Raw genomic sequence first — 16,810 nt, 5'->3', positions numbered from 1 at the left:
ACAGGAGTGCTGCTAAGCAACTGCAGGCGGGCTTTCAAATAAGAGCTTTCCATACAGTGAAATCGTGCACTGCAGCACACGAAAGAGGTTTTCCTTACTCAGTACATCAGGTTGGATAATATCATCCAAATTTAGAGGGCAGATCAAAAAACCGTTCAAGCAGTGCCTCAGAGAATACCAGGGTGTGTGCCAGCCTTCCAAGAAACGTGGCGGGCGGGGGGTGCCTGCTTGTGGGTGCGGGAAGGGGCTTTGCAGGCAGACTTTAAAATGGCAAAACCCAGTTTAATCTCATCAGCTTTTTCCTCCAAAGTTTTCTCTTGGGGATTGTATTTGGAAGACTCAAGCTTGATTCTGTTCCTGTTTATACCAGTGAAATTCAGCTGTCTTTGGGCAGAATTGTTTCTGGAAGGGCCCAATGAAGATGCATTAGTTATTTTTCCAAAGGCAATGAGTGCCTGCTATTCACTTGAGTTTGCGAGTCTGGTTCCTGCAGAGGGTCACTTCCTTTTCTGTAATGGTTACAATGGCAAGAACAGTTTTGTTTCATTAAACCAAACAGTACATGTGAGTCAAGGAACAGGCATTGAAAATGTTTGCCATTCATGTCTCCTCCCTGTTCATATTGTTACAAGGGAGGACAGACTCAGGGGAAGACAGATGTGGTAGCTGAATGTCTTCTTTTTCTGACATTTAACTAACTAGCTAATAAAAAATAGCCTTTGCCTCAAAGGTTCTTGGCATTTCTCGGTACCGTCTCACATCCGCAAGATGGAGGTCATTAAACTTTAATATTCACTGCAAAAAAAATTAATGGCAAGGAGAATATATTCAGTTACTCTGTTTTATAATACATGGCACAGAGTATTTGCTAATCAGTGCAGCTATATTGATTTAACCAGCTTATCTGGCATAAGTTTTGGTAATGATACAAATAATAGGAAGAATATCTAAATGTAGGTTAGAAGGTTAGATAACTGATCGTCCCGTGTTGGATCCAATGTATATTTATTTAGCATCACCAAAATAGGTTAAAAGTAGACACCGTAATTTAGAATAAACAGACTTTTAAATTATTCCCTCCCTCATTTTCATTATAAAAGCTAATTCCTTCCCTCCACCCCTTTGAAAGACACTTAACACTCACTGAAAAAAAGCAAAAATAAAACAACCCATACCCACTCAGTTCTTAAAACTTACACAGTACATCAATAAAGCACTTGCACAAAATTAAGACAAATTTTATCCAAGTGGAAGCCATGCTTGCACAGACATAAAAGTGAAACACATCTGAATAAGTCTACAGTATCACAGCACGGTTTTGCATTCCTGGACCTTACCTTTGAAGAAAGGGATGTAATGATGTCTGAATGTAGATGTAGGGCTTGGGTGTTGGGGCAGGGAGATGCAGCTACTGGTACCAAGACTCTGAGTACCAGCTGGGGGCAACAGAGAGTAAGTGAAAATAAACTATTTAGTTCACTTACTGAAAGCCACAAATTACAACGCCATCCTTTTTTTCAGGAACATTTTCCTCCTGATGCTTAGAAAACATATAGTTTATATTTAAGACTTCACCCTTCTCTGGTTATTGCTAAAAACATCACAGTGGCCATATTATGCAGTTGGCCAAGGGACACAGGCTTTCTGCAGACAGGAAGAGTATCATACAAAATGCTGATAATGTAACGCATCAGAAAATATTCCAAAAAAGGCACCACAAAAAGCAGAGCTGCACTCAGGGAAAAATCTGCATATTCAAAAGCTGCAGGAGGGGATGATATATGCTCATAATGGATCTAATGAAATGAAATGGGGAGAGTCTTGTCTCTGCTGAGAACTGTGCTACGAGTGGGTCCAGTTCTCACTGCCGTCGGTGCACACTGGTAGGATTTAGTTCACAACGCACCAGGGCACTCAAGTGCATGGCTAATTTAAGCATTTGAAGAAACATCCTGAAGTTATTTGAGCTCTGAAAGTTAGACATGTGATTAAGTACTTTGAAAAACGTTCTCAAATGTCATCTTTGTTTGCTTTATTGTAATAATGTCCTGATAACATATTTCAGAGGACTAATGGCAATTATTAGAAGTGGCAATTATGATGACTATCTTCTAAATTTTCAATGAAGCTGTAAAACATCAGAATTAATTTGGAATTTCTTTTGTCTTTCCTCCTTGCTTTAACAGTGTGCAGCTAAGCTTAAGCATGACACAGCTGCCAGACCTTCAGCAGAGACTAATCTTTCGTCTCTTTAATAGATCTTTGATACTCAATCTCATTTCCACTTGTCAAAGAGTTTATGTAGTACAAATACTCAATTCCTGTAAAAACTCTTTCGGTTACCCATGAAATTTTCATTTCCACTGGAAAGATGAACTCCCAATTTTCCAAACTAGTTAATAATTATAATGTATCCCCAATTAAATTAAAAGACCCCAAGAAAATAATATAAATGCTCTGTGTTCCCCACCCAAATGATGAACTGGAGAAAAATCAGAATGACTTTTGAGTAATTTAGTTGACTATTTCCAAGTATAAAGCTCTGTACAGTGCCCAAATATGAATGGACTTTTGTAAGGGACTTCCACACAAAGATCAAAAGGAGGCAATCCCCTCTCTGTGTGACAGAAGCACCAACACAGCTGTTACTACAGCCCAAAGCTGCAATAAACATTGCTGTAAGCTTCTCAACTAAAGCAACATGGCCTTCAAAATCCAGCCATTACAACACTAGTCACTCCTCCAGCTCTCGCACTGTGGAGAAGAGACATGGACCATAACCCTGCGGTGCAAAAAGGGATACGAAGTCACTCGGATCACCCTCTTGGCATTGTGTGCATTCACTGCTACCATGCCGCACCTTGAAAGAGCTGTGGATTGAATGTGTAGCTTCAGGCAGGATGGGACCAGGATTAAGTCCTTTAAACTGTTCTATCTTCTGTTTACAGATACATAAAATCAATCTTTCTAGATGCCTGTTTTTGTTTTCTTAGATGCTCAATCCTGAAGCGCTTGTTTCCTTTCTTCCCATGGGACTCTGTCCACAGTAAATAAATCACTGCAATGAACTGCTACTCCACCTTATAACCCTGTCCACTGGAGTCTACCCTACTTACAACATAAGACAAAGTAGTGGAAAAATCTAGAGAACAAATAAGGCTGCTTTTCAATTACCTGGTCTGCTGTAATGCTGAGGAGAATGGGAGGTTGGAGTGTAGCGACCATAGCCCAGCGAGCCAGCAGAGCTAGGACTTGACGTCCTGTACTGCTTGAAAGATCTGTCATCTTGGTCACCCTGAGAGGAAGAGAGGAAATATACGTCATTAGGGAGGAGAAATAACTTCCGAAACAGGAAGAATGTGCCATTCTGCACGTCTGTGCCACGTTGATGGAAGTCGATGCTGTCGTAACACTCCATGCAATCCCAATGATATGAGGTGGCTTTCAGCCGTAAGCACCTCCACCGCAGTGTGACCAAAAGAGCTCTGCCAAGTATCAGAGAACGGTCATGTTCCCAGGAAAGTAAGCACATACATGAATTTAAAATGACAATATAATTTGAAAAGAACATAACACTGTAGAAGTGTTGTTTCAGGACAATATAATTCACTGAACATACACAGGTGGTGGAAGATGAGATGAGGTTAGTGCGATAGTACCACGGTCACTTTGTACCCATACAAATGGATGCATAATGGTTACAGGCAGCACAAAAATCAGCATTTGTTGGCTTCATTACATCACAGAAACAACTGTGTGTGCTGTATAAATTGCCCGGCATACCATATTATAACACCGTCATTACTAGCTAAGTAACAGATATAAACGCTCATATATAGCATTAGCATTAATACTGCAGCATTGCGCAAAGCAGTTCATACAACCCACTTCCCACTAAACCCTTGGCTTCAACCACTTAAAACCACGTACACCCATTCCAAACCCCTCACTCGCTATAGCTAGTTAAATTACGAATTGCATGTAGTGTCTTCTTAACAGTAAAAGCATTACTGAGTGAATTCGATGTGCAAATGACTTTTTGTAAACTAGCTATAAAAGCAAATTCAAATTTCTTGTTTAAGACAAGCAAGAATTGGCTTGAGTTAACTTCAAATTACAACAGATCAATGTAATGTGCAGATGCTCCCTTATGGAAAGTCATACTCCAAAAAATGCTTCCCTCTCCTACTCCAGTAGGAGTGAGTGAAGATAGACTATACCACAGCAGGTGTCAGTCACTTGTCATGAATACTGGGACATCTTTAGGCATCTGTGTGACTCCCACTGGATCATTCATCATTTAAACACACAGGAGATCCCACTTAGCCCCATCACCATCTCCCAGATTCCTATCAGGATCCATCCATCTTCAGACTAATGCAGTTTCCTATTCAGCTTCTCTGGGATTATCCTTGACTCCACAGAGATTTACAACGTTCTCCCATCATCAGTTTTTCTCCTCTGGTTCAGGTGTGCTCCATCCTTTCCACCTCACCCCAGACTCACTAACTGCATTTTCAAAAATGGAAAATCAGTTTTGTACAGTGGTAAGTAGCATTATTGCTTTAATATCCATTTCAGAAGAAATTATACAAAAAAGGAAGAAAAACTGATGCCTTCCCAAGCATGCAGCGTTCTGTAGGCATTCTGCCACCAATCCCTCTATGCTCAGTTTGAGATGTTTCCCTCCTGAAGTAGCTACACTATTTAATACCCACTCTAACCCTTGCGAAGAGTTACAAGCAATATAGCTATGTCTCTAGAAAGTCTTGTGATGATATTTAAATATCATGAGTGTTAGCTAATGGTCTACGATGTGTCCAATTGTATGATAAAGTGGAATTTTTCTCTAATAAAAATCCCTGCAAAAAAAAACTGGTGACAAGTTTGCAGATGATAATGCCTGAGCACCTGATCATAGACTCTTTAGAGAAAGACAGCAAGCATGGCAAAGCTGGATAACATGGGAGTATTCCCGTAACACAAATCACGGCAGCACCAACCTCCATACCACTGTCACTTTCGGAATTTAATAGTATTGATGGGTTGATAACTGGTAGCTAATCTAAAGGAAATTATTATAATCTTCCAAAACACCAAGATTCCATATTGATTGTTTCAAACCTTACCTTTGTGTACTTTGTGTCTCTGTAAGGAACAGTCAATCAAGTTCATGAAATCCGGTATTAAATAAAGTATGTTTTTATTTTTAAACTATCAGTTAAATTACATCTCTATTGGTTAACTTCTCTGTTTAACCAGTGCTTATAGTGACAGTTTCTGATTTACAATCCTTAATGGAAATTCGTAATTCTCCACTATTACCAAATTTTGCAATACATAAAATTGGGATAACAGAGAAATTAGCCAGGCCTGTGATATGTAATTGAGTTACTATCTGGGAAACTATGTGAAATGCTATCACTGCTTCCAAAGTGATGTTTCTTGAAACAATGATTGGCTTTGATCATTAATGCACATCAAAATACACAGACCTAGAAGTTCAGGTATGTGCAAATGATTTAACAGTACGTATGCACAAATGGTAGAAATAGTTTAACTATTTGTGGAATAAAAAAATAAAAAGAAAAAAAGAAGAGACAGCTATGCCAAGCATTAATTCAAGTCAACTCACACTGGCAGCTTTAAATGTAAACATAAAACATATTTCCCAATGTAATTTATTTAGTAGATCTCGAAGAAGTGACCACCATACAACCTTTATTTTGGAAAGCAGAAACATGGATGACAGTGGAGGTAGATGCATACAGATGACAATCCAGAAGCAGAGCACATATTCAACACAAGTAACACTGTGAAAAACGTAAATTATAAAACCCCATGCACTGTAGAGGCAGGAGGCAAACCCCACATTTCAGACACTGCTGGTTATCAATATGACCAGGTTTATGCATCACAAAATGGGTCAGAACAGGAGAACAAAGGCATTGGGGATTACCTCAGTAGGTGCTGGAGAGAGCAACTGAGGTGACTGCAAACAGCAACACACAACAAATTAGTGATACAGATTCATGCATTATGTTACTTGTGAGAAGAACTACTCTTAAAATATCAATATCCATGTATAACACAATACAGTTAGGAAAAACACCTGTCAATTAAGTTAGGGCAATTTTTCTTTTTTTAAATAAGGAATGAGATATGAACAATTTCACGTGAAGCTTTTGTTGATTTCTCTGCTACAAAGTCCTGGGGTCTGGTGAGGCCAGTCCTGTGCCACAGAGATGCTGCTAGTAGGCAAACTCCCATTTAAAGCAACTGCCTGAAACTACACACAAGCCCTAGTTAAATCTGCATTGAAGCACCTCCAAAATCTGGACTAGAACTCTGTTGTTCAGAGCTGGCTGGTTTAAGGGAAAGCAAAATATCTGTCCTATTTAATTTTTAATTAAACATCATGTAATTCGACCGTTTGCTGTTCACTCACTTTCCTTTCAAAATTAAACACTATGTTTGGCTAGTTGAGCAAATCTACTGAAACTATTGCGGATACAGGTAGTAGCCAGGATGCTGAAATTTGGAAGGCAGGATTTTTTTTTTTCCCCTGGCAATATCAAGGATATAAATATGTGGAGCACCATGAAAATGTGCGTGTTGGATTGCGAGCACAGCCCAAAATCACCTTGGAGCAGGTGCAATGACTGAGTCCTCACAGGAGCTGGGCGGAAGGTTGTTTAGACTATGCACCTCTGCCAAGTCTAGATGTAAACAGGCAGTTGAGGAGGGCCACAAACATTTTCAGCACCCACCAGTTTTGACACAGAAGGGAAGTGTTTATACTCCATAGGTTCAGGGCTAGGCAGCAGCTTTCAGTTTTGTGAAATCAGAAACCTAAATACCATTTAAACCCTCTACTAGATACAATCTCAATTCTTTTAGAATGTATTATAATGGAGCTACTGTGGTTCAACGTTGTACAGGGAGGGTTTGAAAGAGTTTGCAAAACCTAACATATGTATGTGCCGCACTTTCCCTGAGAGTAGTGCTGAGACTTTAGTGGTACTGATTAAGTGTAAAAGGTGTAAGTGATAGTAGGACTAGGGCTATTATTTATAGCATTTAATTCTACCCATTCACTTACACCTACAGAGAACAAAGCAGACTTCATTCTAGACCACATATATCTTGCTAACATACCTAGTATATCTAAGAGGTTTGCTTTGTAAAAACTTACCTAAAATTATAAAAGAAATCAGAAATTCAAACGAAAGATAGATATGGTTAGGAATGAAAAGCTAACTTGCATGACAGGAGTTATATACAAATATGCTTCACAAACCCCAGAATTAGTATTAGTAAGATTATGTTAAATTAGATTTCAGTAGAACAAACTGCGTAATATTAGCTCTGCGTATGAATAGGTTGAAATGCATGCGTGACATGAGGATGAACTTTAGTAAGGGACAGTTGAAAGAAACTTGTACATAGGAAAGTGATACCATTGTTGTGTCACCAAAATAACATGGTACACTTTATAAAAAAAAAAAAAAAAAAAAATCATGAAAGACATTTGGCTTTGCTTCTGATTTTTGCATTATAATTAGCAATGGCTCCTGTTTCCCACTGCAGGCATGTAGAACTCCTCTCATAGAAAAACATATTTTAATTACATGTCATCTGTTTAAAAAATGATCACAGAAAGCAATTCTTTAATTTTCACAAACTAAAAAGTGCAATTAACATCTTCCTTGCTTTTTGGAAGGCCTTGTGAATGAATGGAGGACATGACTCAACTAAAGTTACACAAGTTAGGTTTGGGGTTTTTTTTAAAATTATGCACATATTTAAGAATGTTCAGCAACATGTTTAATGATGCACATAAAATCTCAAATTCATAGTAAAAAAAATACCCATGGTTCAGTACCTCCCCGTAACTATGCCTGTCATCTGAAGAGTAACTGATATATGGAGAATAGGAGATCATATCTGGGCGGTCAATGTTATAGATGGCTTTATTTTTAGGAAGAGCAGCCAAATCCCTGTAGTCAAGAATTTCATCTCCAAGCTTTGCCTAAGAAAAGGAGGAAAGAAAGCAGTGAGAATAAGAAAGAATATGATCAGGATGCAAAAGAAAAGGACAGGTAAGTGTAAGTAGAAAAGTCATCATCGTAACAATAAACAACTTTTTCTGTTTGTGCACATTTAAACCTCTTATATTTACTACACAATGCTAAATATTACTGCTGTTTTCTTCTTATATACTGGTGCTTTCTACTTTTCTTTGTCACTCACATTTGGTTATTAGGAGTAGCATGGCATCATTGTTCCCTTGGTTATATCCCACTTACTGCTAGCTGTGCAGAGACATGGGGGACAGATATTGTAGTCTCTTCAGGCAAAACACCCTCCATTTTAAAGTGGTTTCGGTGTGCAGCGTTCCCCTACTATAAGCAGTAGTGAATAATCAAATATGTATTTCCAACATATACTCTCCAGATACTGAAAAACATTACTCAGGTCTTTAAATTTTCCCATTCAGCTGTGTCCCACAGCTACACCTCCTTTCCTGACTATGTCTAAGTAGCCCTTAATTATGGGTCACAAACCAGCAGATGATAGATCTGCACCATGGTGGATTAGTTGGAAGATCATAGATGCCACTTAAGTAAAGTTCAAATCCTCTCATGAGACTCACACAGCCAACAGAGGGAAAGGGCTGTGTCACTCCCCATTCTCCTCTTACTACGCTTATTCCAAAAGTATAATTACCAGAATGCCACATTTGCACAGATTATCTTTAGGATAATGGTAACTTGCACCAAAGATGTATCCAGCACGTACTGTCTTGTAGATATGACAAGTTGGCCACATTGAGAGTGGAGAAATGGGCAGCCTAATTGTCTCATTCCCAGTTCAGGCTTTGCAGAATTATAAGCTCTTTGTTGGCAACAAAATGATGAGCGAATCTTGCTGTTCTCTGAAAATCTCAGAGATCTCAGTATGATCAGCTATAAAACTGTAATAATGTTTTCCACATGCAAAAATATGAAAGTATCCAGGATTTATGTGTGCAGTCATTATTTTTTCTTAGCATGAGCTAACAAAAGCTCAATAGATTTTCCAGGGAAGTTTTCTATTAGTTAATCATACAGGAAAAATTCAGTGTGACAACTTCCAGTTATCCCTTTTTCTAAAACAATGTATGAATTTGTGCAGGTGTAAGCAACAGGGAAAGGAGGAAGATTCCTCTTACCTAAGAAATGTGTTTTAATCAAATATGTGATTCTTCAGCAACCTACAGATCTCACCTTCCTTGCAGCTACTTGAAGAAGCTAAAGAGCAATGAAATAGCCCCTTAATGAAAATAAATCCCTCCCTACTGAGACGCAAGTGGCAAGCTCTGATGCAGACACAGGTCATGCAAATGTAAGGAGGAGTCTGTCCATCAGGTCTGTTCCAGGAAGACTTTGGGCAGCATTGTACCTACAAGGAAGGCCAATGAGGCTGTGATAATTTCTTTTTTAAAGTATCCAGGTTGTGGAGATTATTCTAGTGAACCCAAAGAAGTTAAGAATCGGGAATAGTTAAATGTGAATTACAGTAATTTTAGCCCCTATCTTTTCACATAGATGTGCAACTTGAGATCCTCCCACTAGACTTCAGAACTGTCAGGAGTCAAACTTACCTAGTTACATAATTCCTTTCAGTTTAAATATCAAAATATAGGCAAGTTTGGATGAAAAAACACCTTAGAGATACACCTGCTTTCTAAACACTCAATTCTACAAACATTCAGCCTACATTGTTTTTTATTTTATTTTTTTCACCTACTATCAAATACGTGAGCAGAATTCAAATATGTTAGGGAAGGCTCAAATTACAGCTAAAAGGCTTTAGGCCATTTCTTCAATAATCTGGTACTTTGGATTCTATTAAAACCGTACTCTAAGTTTAGAGTATCCATTTCACTTGGAATATGTAATTTTACAATTGTATAATTGCAAATATGATCTGTATAAAAATACAATGTGATTTCTATTCCTAGTATGAGAACATACAACACAGCTGTGTAACCTAACCTAAACCTTCCAGTTGGATATATTAGGTCAGAGCACCTAATTCTCTCTTAAAATTTAGCTAAGTATAAAGGACTTTTATTTAAGCCTTATTTAATGACATAATTTAGAAATCAACTGATTTTTAAGTGGAATTCAGGGACTCTGAGGGGACAGCAGCACTAAGGTAAATTTCAGTTTGGATATAATGAAGTCATCACTAAAGATCATGAAAAGATGCCCATTAACTTCAAAGGGCATTGGCCTGTGCCCTCTCTCAATGCAAGAAGACATCAAAGTGGTATCAACAGATGAAGAAAAAGTGGTATGGCTTAATAAACCAAATGTATGAACCACATTCAGGTTTAGTCAAAACACACTTTCTTCACCTTTCCCCAGCTGACCGTTCACCCATGGCCCAGAAACACGTCTCCCATGAGATGCCACATTGTTCAGAATGATTGCATTGCTCTGACTCGATGCCTTCGGAAGTATGAGCACCACAAATTCACGGTTCCTAAGCTTTAACCATTTTCTCTAAATTCTCTTGTCCAACATGATACTTCACAGGGCTCACCAGTTGTTAAGGCACAGTTTTACTGCTGTTTTTAATGATCTGAATCCATGCTGCTGCCGAAAGCGGCTGTACTGTGTGTGCCTTCCCACTCTGCTCTGCCTTCTACGTTAGCCTTAGAAGACATGTAGACAGCTGGGTCTTTTTTTTCCTCTTTGGTTAGCTGGAGGTTTTTTCTGGGTTATTTTTTAGCTGAATCTGGTCTCAAAGCTGACCGATCATACCCCTGTGTACCCACTAGTACTAGCACCAAAGAGTATACGGGAAGATGTGGCCAGAGAGGGACAGGGCTACATGCGGGTGGGACCTTCCTTTCAGTGGCAGCATGAATTTAGGTTTGGTAAAACCAACCACGAAAGCACCCAAGACAAATCTTGAGCATGTCTGTATGTCATAACACTCCTGTAATAGAAAACAGATGCAAAAGAGAGACAAAGAATCATTTTGATAATATAGAAGTCCAGTAACATGTTTTTAATTGTTTTTACTTTCCTGTTCGTGAAAGCTAAAATAGGATTTAATCAATCTCACAGCTTTGACAATTAAGCAGTCAGAGATGAGACAGATATAGCAAGAACTTGCACGCCTCTGGGGAATCTTTTTTCCTAATTGACTCATATTTGCTAGACAACTTTATTCTTTCACAGTCCCAGCTGCCTCTAAAGTATATTACAGTAACAAACATTACAGTTGTGTGCTGATTTAACAATATCCTTTGAAAAAAAAACAGAAAAAGAGAATGGAAGTTTGTCCTTGACTTTCAACAGCCTGTGAAGCATATTTAAAGCTGTAATCACAAGCATCAAGAAAAACAGTACCATCCAACAGTTAGATAAATGTCACTAAAAGCATATAAATCTTAGAAGAATGCTCATGCTTCTAAAAACAATGAAGTGGTGCATGGCTGGAGAGATCGAGACCATCTGGGCCAAAGAAAGTTCTTACATGGTAACAGGCTCCTAGCACAATAATTGTCTTCACAGGAGTTGAGGCAACAACTTTTTTTTTACTGGGAATATACCACTGGCATCCACCAGCATGGAGCTCTACTGTAAGAAGAACTCAGAAACACCGATGCGCATTTAGGTAAGGGGCAGTTCCTCCACTTCTACTTCAATCTTACTCAGAGAAAGGGTATACTGCATTCAAAATAATGTTTACTTGAAGAAAAAAGACAATTTTGACTCCAAGGCACTCTTTTGTTTGTCTCAGTGTAGTAGATAAAAGCCCTTAATCTTTGTACAATAACCTCTCCAGCAGTCAATCACATCTCCAGCAATCTCCTCTGCATGTGGTCCTATCCGATGAGAACAACCTGCCTACGTGAGGGATACCTGGACAGGACAAAGAATAGCCCTGGGAATACTGAAGCTCTGCAAGAGATGTTTGTATGGATCATGCCACATTTGTGGATGTTTTTTAGCTATTGGTGGTAGCCTTGAGAATTTGGCCATGAACATCAGCTACAGCAATTATGACAAGCAAGGTACAACCAGTACTGAAAAAATACTCAGCATAAGCTTTTATCATACTTGTTATTTTAAATTCTCTCTATGAGCTTTCCAGAGCTAGCACTTCTTAAATGATAAACACATCAAAGGTCTTCTGAGGTTAGGGACTGGCATTTGTCAAGGCCCGAGTCCTGCAATCCCATGCACGAGTGTTTTCATAAGCAATCAGATGCAGGCTCAAGAGCTGGATTTAGACAAGCTGCGTTCAAATCTATGCTTGTAATCCACCTGTGGGCTGTACTGTTTACTTAAACTTTTCTTTTTAGAAAGCACTGCAGTATTTTGCATGCTTTGGTATAAGCCAGCTCTAGTCATAATGCAAATGCTATAAATACACCACAAAAAATAAGAGGAAACTGCCAGAAATGTATTATGGCAAATGCAGTACTCAAACATTTTAACCATGAGAAAGTAAATTCCATTTTAGAGGAATCACTAACTGCAGTGGTTTGGAGACACTAACTTTCCACACAACGCGCTAAACTGTAGGAGGAAGCATGGGGTTTTCCCCATCCCACAGAATGACCTTCGCTGTGAAATACTCACATAGATCACACGGCTTGGGGAACCTGATGTACTTGAAGCAGGTACAGAAATAATACTCTCAGAGGAAGTCCTCGTTTCCTATGGCAGGAGAAGAGAAGTGAAACAGATAAGAAATAGAGGAGATGGAGAGAAAATGTAACCGTTACTTCAAAAAGAGTATGCGAGATATTTCACTTAATTTAACCTTTACCACTCCAAAGTGGCATATTACAGCGAGCTCAAAACGTACAGGCATACCAAAGGGTTAAAAATAAAAGAACACTTTTAGTCAGTCAAATTAACCTTTTGAAAATGCAAAAATTATTTTACATATGACTTTCTTTTCCCCTTCCTTCAGAATGAAATGGCCTGGAGCACTTCTGGGCTGTCAGGACAGCCTTTGGGCACTATCAGGGACAGGTCAAGTTACAAGATGATACAGTGGCAGCATTTTTACTCTGAGGTTATACCATCAAACCAATCTGCACTGCTTCTGGAACATGTCATGCTACCGCGCCATTCACTCATAGCAAACAGCATGACATCCTGCAGAGCATCCTGAATCAGACACCCAACAGGTTAGCTTCCCCCTCTCTGATTGTAAGGCTACCAGATTAATTTTAATACTCAACTGGTTTTGCCCTGTTTTCAATCATTCTGGCATTCAGTGACAGACGTTTATTGCTTCCTTTTTGGTAGATTCCTTTATGATGAAAAATATAATTACTTTTAAATAACAAAGGGTTGTGAGACACAATGATATTAACCATAAGTGAAGAGACCTCACATTCATAATTGAAGTTTAAACAAATCTTACTATGAAATCAATGGGTTTATACTCTCTTTTACCCAGATATGTTAGTTCTGGGTAAATATTCTTTCCCATCTATGGAGAAACCTGTCCCTGATTGCAAAAAGTATGTATTTTTCCATGCGCTCAGAATTACCATCATTTACTGTCTCACCAAAGGCTGACATTTCTTACCTGGAGGTTACAACTGTTCAAACCCTTAAAAGGATTTTAGCACTATTAAGCTGTCAGGTCAAGGCAGCATCCTCCCTACTACTCCAGTCTTTACTTGAAGTATTTACTAGCTTTTAGAAGCAATATGTAAATATATCTGTACTGTACTGCACTGTGTCAGCAGAGCAAACAAACTAAATGATCACAACTATGCTTCCGGTGACCTTCTTTAGTCCAAATAGTCCTGTGGCTTCTCTGAGACTATACGTGGAGATACTTATCCATACGAAAAAGATTCAGTTTAATTGTTTTGGCATGTCTGACTGGGATTTTGGAATTTTCTCTCTCTCATTTTCAGTTGTCTCACACTGAGGCTCTGTAAACACACTCAGAAGGTCCAAGGGGACAAGCACAGAAACAGAGTATTATCTGAGAATACTTGTGGCTGCCATTGAGATGATCATTTAATACGGACAGTGTAATTCACTGTTCTTCTACATAGTTAAAGCACGCTGTAGTTTTCCAGAACTTGTGTAAATGACATGAAAGTGTCATCAATGCACTGATGTCATGTGCAAACCATACTTCTCTTTCATAATGTCCCTACAGGAGGCCCAATGTGGTAGAGAAAAAAAACGTGAAGAAAACTGCACTATTCCAACGTTTTGAACCCTGTTAAAGTCAAATGACAGTTTTGGATTAAGCTCAGGATGCTCTAGATAGAGCTTCAGAGCTTCTTTCTGTGTCATGTGCATCAGTGGAGTGTGCTTTAAGATCACACACTGCAGCGTGACCTTAAAGCGCATAACATACCTGGCTGAATACATTTAATAACTCTTAATAAATTCCTGGAGTTTTTTCATGGGCGTTCCTCAACTTAAGAGGTGCCACCTTGTTTTTAAGAAGAACTACAATTCGTTAGAATTTCTAATTTTTGCAATCAAAGTGTAGAGTCTCATCTTTTTAAGGTACTTCTGCAGACTTCTGTGCTTCCTTATGCTATTCAGTTACTCCCACAAATTCTCCCATTTCTCCTCCTGGTGATTAAAACCCGGTCATTCCACATCTCACACATGCTCTTTATTCTCTGTATGATCCATTACCCCTTTTAGCATCCCCAGTCCATGCCTGCTGCACATAACCTCCGAGCTTTTGCAGTAAAAACTTACATCTCAGTTGGCTCCGTTGCCTCTGTTCAGTTCTTTTCACCGTACTACACATTTTTATTCTCCCTCCACCTACCTCTTTTTCCTTTATGCCTTTTGATAATCCTTATTTTTTCTCTTGCTACTTTGATTTCTTCTGTCTTTTCCTGCTTCATCCCTTCTACTTACAATCTCACTCTCCCATCATTTTTCTTTTTGCTGTCACTCTCTTTCACAACTTCTTTTTCCCTTCCACTCCATCTCCAAAGTTTTGGAGTGTGCTGCCACTTACTCCTTCTGCCTTTGTCACCTACTTTACATGCTGTGAATATATCTCTATAAATATACAGAAAGATAACTTTTAAAAACAACAAACTGCAAAGGTTGACCAGAAAATTTCTCAACCAGTATATCCCATTCCCAACTTCACAAGTTACCTTGAAAAGCCCATTACTACCCTCTTTGAAATGGCATCCTTTCTTCTTGATTTATTTTTTCAATAATGAGTGTAAGGACCAAAAAAAGAGGAAAAACCCAAAGAAAAGGAAAAATGACTAGACTTGGGAAAATCCTTTGAGCTCCATCCTGTTTTTTTTCCCTACTCAGGCAAAACTCCCACTGTCTTTCAGATACAGATGTTTTCCTCTCTGCTGGGGAAGGGGCAAACTCCCACTGCTCAGAAGAGATGTGTTATAAATGAATCAGCCTTTACACAACATCTTGCAAGTACACTTTCTTTGCCTTTGTGAGGAAAACGCAGCCAAGTAGGAACACAGTACAACCAAGTTCGCTGTCTGTCTTTGAAGGAGGGGAAAAAAACCAAAACTCTACTACATTTTCAATAAATTACATGGGGTTTTAGCCTTGCAATTTCAGTTACTCAGCCAGAATAAAATCCTTAGGAAGCCTGAAATACTGCTTATTAGTATTAGGCTGAATCAGCAGCACTTATTAAAGTATTTTGACAATTTTAAATATACATGTGATAAACAATACATTTTATACTGAAATGCTACTTATTTGATATTCAGATCTCCCCATGAAGAATGCCAGAGCAATCGCTTCCCAAACACATGGGTACAAAAAATACAGCCACGATCCTTCAGGGTAAAGCCCAAACCAATTTTTTTCAAAACTGTAATTTAGTCAAAGTTGCACTTGCTAACACACCAGATTTGTAAATGCTCTTTTTATAGCTGCTGCCTGCTGTTCTGACTTGTCCGATGTGCCTTCCGTCCAAGCCCTGATGAATCAAAGCAAAGCTTTTTCGAACAAGGATACCAAGAGTACTACTTGGAGCATCAGGAAACATCAGAACTGAAAAACCCCATATTTGGCCTGTGCCTTAATGAGATAGTTGTATCTCAGTCCCACCACTTCAGAGGGATCATTTCCCCAGCCACAGATTAATTCTTCATTTCCTAGGGGCAGCTTATTCATCTGCTAACCTTGTAATTATTAAAGTTGCCAGAACTCCCCCTTTTCCCCTTGCACACGGACAGATGCACAAATCATCCAACTTAAGGAGGTACTTAAAGCCAGAGATTAAATTAAGTTGGGGCTGGCTTGCCAACATTTTATAAACAAATAATAAAAAAGAAATTCCAAGGAGAGATTTTTTTTGTAAAAACAAATAAAGCGAAAGTCCTCTGATCTTTTAAGTGCAGAGCCACATAAAAAGAGAAGAGGTCATGCACTGATCACATCAAAATCAGACAGAACTTAAAAATTTATTTTTTTTTCTCATTCATATTTTCACATTTTTCCTTATTCAGTTTATACATGTAACTCTTAGGTCAGCATTCTCCTGAAGCTGTAGCTTTAATCACTAAGTAAAAGCAGAATATTTATATTACATTATTACATTACATTAACCTACTAGATTTCTGTAATTTAAAATTTAAAATTACAGTATTGAAAAAATTCCAAATCCTTCCCTCCAAGCCCACTGTAAAAAAAGGGATAGAGAATAATATGACAATAGAATAACACTGGGTAAAAATACGGTCTTTTTACCTTGTTTTTTTCTTCAGCCTTTGCAGCCTGTCTACAAACTGGATGCCAGATGGATGTAC

General features: G+C 38.5%; 1 protein-coding gene across 14 annotated transcripts in view; it reads right to left on the bottom strand.

Annotated features, from left to right (window-relative positions):
* Positions 1-16,810, bottom strand: part of ABLIM2 (actin binding LIM protein family member 2) — a 145,531-nt gene that overhangs the window by 36,495 nt on the left and 92,226 nt on the right. For 7 of the 14 annotated variants that reach the window (XM_030014353.1, XM_030014343.1, XM_030014374.1 and 4 more), the window contains exons 8-11: positions 16,752-16,810; positions 12,648-12,725; positions 7,886-8,032; positions 3,175-3,295 (exon numbers count right to left, since the gene is read on the bottom strand). In XM_030014353.1, coding sequence (XP_029870213.1) covers positions 3,175-3,295; positions 7,886-8,032; positions 12,648-12,725; positions 16,752-16,810 — 405 coding nt within the window. Of the gene's footprint in view, positions 1-1,337; positions 1,437-3,174; positions 3,296-7,885; positions 8,033-12,647; positions 12,726-16,751 lie in introns of all 14 variants that reach the window. The other 7 variants (XM_030014279.1, XM_030014305.1, XM_030014270.1 and 4 more) reach the window with 2 other exon arrangements.

This window comes from Aquila chrysaetos, chromosome 1 (assembly GCF_900496995.4).
Source record: "Aquila chrysaetos chrysaetos chromosome 1, bAquChr1.4, whole genome shotgun sequence".
NCBI classification, from domain to species: domain Eukaryota; kingdom Metazoa; phylum Chordata; class Aves; order Accipitriformes; family Accipitridae; genus Aquila; species Aquila chrysaetos.
The sequence above is the reverse complement of the archived record's forward strand: the minus strand, read 5'-3'. Positions and strand labels throughout refer to the sequence as shown.